Below are 6,280 nucleotides of genomic sequence, written 5' to 3'. Positions count from 1 at the left end.
AAATTCAGGCCAATGTTAGGGAAAAAGGATGCCTAAATACCCTTATCTAGGACGAGGGCGCCCAAACACCCTTGTCTACCCAAACCAAGGTGAAACAAGTTCAAAGAAGGTGCATTTGGTCCAAGGACAAGGGTTCAAATCACCATATAATCAGATGACTCTATTTTTTTGGTATAAAAGCTAGAAATACATTTGGAGAGAGATATGAAGAAACACACTATATAAAGGACACAAAAAGTAGTACTAAAAAACAAAGGCTCCATGTCAACTAATTGAAAACACCTCGATAATCAAAATATCTCAACTGCTAATATCATTCTCAATATTCTATTACAAGAGAAAAAGTGATAAAATAGAAAGAGAAAGAGAATGCATCAAGTGATAAGACAATAAGCCATGTTATAATGACTATAAAATTATTTTATGCTATGGGTTCATGGGGAAGGAGAAAGGAAACATGGTTTCTTTGGGTTATAAAGTTGTATTATTTTAGGTGATTGATAAAATAGAGAGGGAAGGAACATAAATTATTTGAGCAATAAAAAGGTCACATATATGCCCCATTAAGATGCAAGCATAACCCTATGTTGATGTCTTCAGGTAAAAAAAAAACACAAGGATAGACACCTTCATCACCAAGGATTAATGAGATGTGGAAAAAGTAGTATTATCTTGATTTAGTTAGTGTTTCTTTCTTCATTTTCCTAAAGAAAGAAAGATTAATTAAGCTCTAAGTGGGTCATGATAAATGTGGACTCTTTTTTTGATGAATGGTATCCTATATCTTCTCAAGTGTATTTTAAATTAGGTGTTATAGGGACTTTAATTCCTTGTAACATCTTTCCAAGACCTTGTTCACTATAATCTCATTTGGTAATACTGTAGTGGCCAAACTTATTATATGTTTTCAATTGTGAAGGTGAAGGACTTTTATTATGGACCTCTTTAAAGCTTATTATGTAAGTACATCTTCAAGGATCACCAAGATGAATATATGAAGGGGGAATATCTTAATATGGAGATTATTATTCCTATTATCATTATTCATGTCTACTTTGTTAGGTTCGGAAGAAGTAGTTTCATCATCTAAAGCTTCATCCTTGATATTATTTTAGAAGACATATAATTAATAAAATGAATAACATCATCTTGTGTAAAAATATGTTCATTATTAGGACAATCTCTTGGAGAATAAGAAGGATCTAGAAGTGATAGATGCACCAAGATTAACATGTTTACCTTGTCCCTCTTAGACCAACATATCTTTGTGAGAAGACGATTCATCATTACTCTTAAATGTTGCATCTCTATTGGATATATCATTGATAGGAACACTAAATATTTCCTCATGAACAAAAGACACTCTAGGAGAGGTACAAGTAAGATTCATTTCAATATCATCTCTATGATTGGAAAGAGTATATTTTGAAACATCTATCAAATTTTCTATGAAATTCAAATACTCCATTAATCAAAGGCACTCTAGGAGAGGTACAAGTAATATTCATTTAAATATCATCTCTATGATTGGAAAGAGTATATTTTAAAACATCTATCGAATTTTCTATGAAATTCAAATACTCTATTAACTTATTTAAAAATATCATCATATAGAAACATGAAATATGTATAAAATCTTTGAGAAACAAATTAAATATAGGAAAAATATTTGAAACCCTCATAATGCATTACATTAGAGTTGTATGAATGAATGCAAGAAACATGAAGTGATATTATCCAACATATGATTTTGTTAAATATAGGTAATAAGTAATGTAATCACATGTAAAATAGAAAACCAATCAAATTTTGTAAATTTCATTATTAAAAATCATATTTGTGAACACACAATCATAAATATGCAAAATGTTAGAAGTGTCAGGTTCACCAAAATGTAATTGTTTGGAAATAGGTTCATTAGTTTAGATATGTAAATGAAGAATCAACCCACCTCCCATTACCATTACATCATAGATGAATGAACTCAATATATTTAACCTCAATTATATAAAAAGGGTTGAATGCTAATTACATTCTATTCCTTTTTTGTTTGAGTTGAAAACGGGATATGGAATTTGAATGCAAGATCTAGAATTAAGAATTTTGAATTTGACAATAATGAGCATGCATAGACAATCTCAAATTAGATATACAAACATATTATAGAAATATGGAAATACAAAGCATAGAGGAACCCCGGTCTGAAATCTGGTCTCAAATTAGACTATACAAACATGAGCATGCATAGACAATCTCAAATTAGACTATACAAACATATTTTAAGTGTGTGTGTGTGCGCGCACACACGAGCGCATGCGTGTGTGTGTCTGTGTGCACACGAGTGCATGTGTGTAAAGAAGCAATAAATGAACATCGAGATATCTAATTCAAGAGTAAAACTTGCAATGCCTTGAGGTCAAATATTTTAAGGGACAAAATTAATTTTAAGTTTTTTTATTTAACTCAAATTAAAATGTTAAAATTATTGTTGTAAGAAACGAACATACTTTTTTAGACATATGAACTAATATAGTAACACTATGCAATCATATTTATAAATATGCACTTAAATCAATAAATAGAATAGGGTTCTAAAATTTCATGAAGAATATCTTATGTAGATAATATTCCATGATTTACCCATGCATCCAACAAACACACATGTCAAAAGACTAATGACAAACCATGATATTTATTTATCTACTCTTGTCTATTTCTACAAGTATATATTTGAACCCTACAACTACAAAATCAAACCTTTTTATGTAGAGTTGACTTTATATCATGAATTTGTGACTTGATTTTGCATAATCATGTTCAACTTTGGTATCTAAGTAGGGTGGTGCCAATAAATGGTAGTAGAATTTGTTGTGCAAGACATGAGAAATGATTGTTCTTCTCCTTTTTCCTTAGTCAAACCAATGTTTTTGACAAGTAAAAAAACCTTTCAAGCAATCATGTACATGCCTAATGTATTCTTGTGGATGTAGATGCTCATATTAAATGCTTGTGTTATGCAAATATTAAGTATAGATTTGTTCCTTAGATAAGTCCAAGATGATTCCTAGATAATCTAAATACATTAAGGTCCATTTATACACCCTCGCATACAAATTTAAATATCTTCTTGGCCCCAACTTAGCAGTAAGTAAGCCCAAGGTAAGGCAGATTGGGCACTGGGCCGCAAGGGATACCTCGAGAGTAAAAGAAAAAAAAGTTGACAAGTAATGAATAGTCAAATAAGGACATGCTTGACCCATAATAAAATTTAAAAGTTTTAAGACCAGATCCACAATTATAAATCTAAACTTATTTCATATTAACAATTATAAATTTAACTCAAGTCAAAAACCAAAAAAAATATAAACTAATCACAATTTCTAATATCTAAAGTTAATTTTAATCAAATATCATCTTAATTACTTTTTATTAAATTTTTTTTTTTTAATATTAATTATTGTATATTAAACACGACCAAAACAAAGAGAGAGTGCAATATACTTTTCACCCTCAATTATTTTCTGAAAAACAACTTACTAGGCTAAGAGAGTTTTCTCTTTTTCTTAATCGTTTTCCACCTTCGAAGAAATCTACATCTAAAACTTTGTGTCTCGAAGTCGGCTAAGACGTTTAGCAACCATTTCAAATCCATTTATAAACTGGGATTCAACAAAAAGTCCAATAGACGTAGCGATAAATCAGAACTACCAGGAAGAACAGGAAAGAAATAGGAATGGAAAGTCTATTCCTTGTCTAACGAAAAAAAGGGCCCACACGTAAATCTTCAATGTCAAAGGTTATATGATTCATAATCAACGCGGAGAGATTACAAGAAGTCCAAGTTCCTTCTAGAGCCCTGAAACCATCTTTGATATTGGTGCCTGATTCAGGAATCGATGATAATAAGCAATAACCATAATAACATCGGATTTCTATGTCTAGGGTTTAGTTGAAGATTGAGCTTTTCAATGAATTACGGGTGGATTTTGACTGTGGAATAGGTTTGGGCTTTTGAGATTGAGGTCACATGATGTTAAATTGTCCTCTAGATAAACATTGAGAGCTCACTGAATTCACAAAGGTGGAGGTTTTGGTGCCTGATCTGTTATTGTGTAGTATCATATATGGTTGCTAACCTATTCCAGATTGTGGACACCTGATTTTGAAAGAACATATCGAAGCAATCTCATTCTGAAATATTGTCAACGGAGGGAATAATCTGGCATAATAAGCGCTTAAGGAATTTTAGATTACCGTAGATTATTAGAGCAGGCTTATAAAGCACAACAAGAAAGAGTGGCGTGGCAAAGTATTGTGAAAATGGGTAATGAAAAGATCGGTTCTATCCTTTACCTTGGAGATACTTGCATGGGGGAAGTGTGCTTTTATCCTCACGATGATGAGGCCTCTTTGATGGACATGATTGGTGAGGAGATTCATATCTCTCATTTTTCCTGCCCAAGCAAAAGGTGTTCCCCACTGGTCGTCTTACATTCCATTGCTTCAACTGGGTTCTGTTTCAAAATGGAGCCAAATGGGCAACAGTCCCAAAATGATAGCTTAAATTTAATCAATCTCTATAATGCATGTCTACAAGAAGCAAAGACTGCCATTGTAGAGCTTGGAAACAATGAGCTGCATTTGGTAGCCATGCCTTCTGGGAATAACCAGGAACAGGTGCCATGTTTTTGGGGATTTAATGTAGTTGGAGGACTTTATGCTGCATGCCTTGGAATGTTGAACCTTAGATGCTTAGCAGTTGTTTTTGATTTAGATGAAACACTTATTGTTGCCAATACAATGCGCTCTTTTCAAGATCGCATTGGGGCTCTTAAGTGGAGGATTTCGGGAGAGGTTGATCCCAAGCTTGTGGATGGAATGTCAACAGAGATAAGGAGATATCAAGATGACCAGAAAGTTTTGAGGCAGTTTGTTGAGAATGATCATATTTATTTCAGTGGGAAGTTGATCAAGGCTCAGTCTGAGATTGTGCCAGCTCCATCTGAAGACCATCCTCCTCTTGTACGGCCGATTATAAGATTGTGTGAACAGAGAATTATATTAACACGCATTGATCCCACTAATCGAGATACTAGTATCCTTGTTAGGATGCGGCCATCTTGGGAAGAACTAAGAAATTATCTAACTGCTGATGGGCGTAAGCGGTTTGAGGTTTTTGTTTGCACAATGTCAGAAAAAGAATATGCTTTGGAGATGTGGAGACTTCTTGATCCCGAGGCAAGCTTAATTAGTCCTAAGGATCTCCACAATCGTGTTGTTTGTGTCAAGCCAGGTTTCAGAAAGCTTTTACAGAAAGTATTTCATCATGGAATTTGTCATCCCAAGTTGGCGATGGTAATTGATGATCGATTGAATGTCTGGGAAAATACAGATCAATCTCGAGTGCATGTTGTTCCAGCTTTCGCACCGTACAGTGTTCCGATGGTAGATTCAAGTAATCCTGATCCAGTATTGCTTATTGTAAGAGATGTAATTGATTTTTTCGGCGATTTTGATAAGGGCCTATTAAAAAGGATGGCTCATGTATTGTATGAGACAGATGTGAAAAAGCTGCCAGCAGTTCCTGATGTGAGCAATTACTTGTTAACAGAAAACAAAGAAAATGCAAATAACAATGTCTATTTACCCGTACAGTATGGCATGAGAAACTGTGAGGTTGAAACTAAATTAAACTCGCAAGATCTAAATCTATTTCCATATAGTGCCCCTTCCTGTGTTCTCGCAGAAAATCAAGATGTAATTTCCTTTATGCAACCTTCGCAGCAGGCACAAGCGATTTCTACCCCTCCATCCAGCACTCATCCTCAACAGTGCGATTAGGCTATCAAAATTTCTCATGGAATTTCATCTGTAGATTCTTCCGATTCTCAAGGAGTTGATTCAGAACCAAGCAAATAAATGTATCTAGAAAGGCGTACATGAAACAATCGGATATGATTGTGATGCTCATATAACATCAAGGTTTTGGAGGACCTTGAATGTTGCCCCGGGAACACATTTAAACTTTAGAACAGTATATAGTTCTTAGTGAGTAAACCAAATTGTTGAAGACTTGCTTAGAATGTATTTGTTTGTAATCAGAGGATGATTACAAAATGTGTCTTTTAGTGTGATGATATTGAATCTTTCCTCTCAAAGGGAAGGGAAGGCTGCCTTCTTATTGCAATTTAACAATTAGTATCTACTTAATCTTTAGATTCTAAATTATTTTTCAGGTGTTATAGTCACTGTATTCTCTTTCTTCAAAAATAATGTTTAT

General features: G+C 33.6%; 1 protein-coding gene across 1 annotated transcript; it reads left to right on the top strand.

Annotated features, from left to right (window-relative positions):
• Positions 1-4,320: 4,320 nt before the first annotated feature.
• On the top strand, positions 4,321-5,841 carry LOC131036049 (RNA polymerase II C-terminal domain phosphatase-like 1). Its single transcript, XM_059212641.1, has one exon. The coding sequence runs from the start codon at positions 4,321-4,323 to the stop codon at positions 5,839-5,841; it is 1,521 nt and encodes a 506-aa protein (XP_059068624.1).
• Positions 5,842-6,280: the final 439 nt, after the last annotated feature.

The sequence above is a fragment of the Cryptomeria japonica genome, chromosome 10, assembly GCF_030272615.1.
Source record: "Cryptomeria japonica chromosome 10, Sugi_1.0, whole genome shotgun sequence".
Taxonomy (NCBI): Eukaryota; Viridiplantae; Streptophyta; class Pinopsida; order Cupressales; family Cupressaceae; genus Cryptomeria; species Cryptomeria japonica.
The sequence above is the reverse complement of the archived record's forward strand: the minus strand, read 5'-3'. Positions and strand labels throughout refer to the sequence as shown.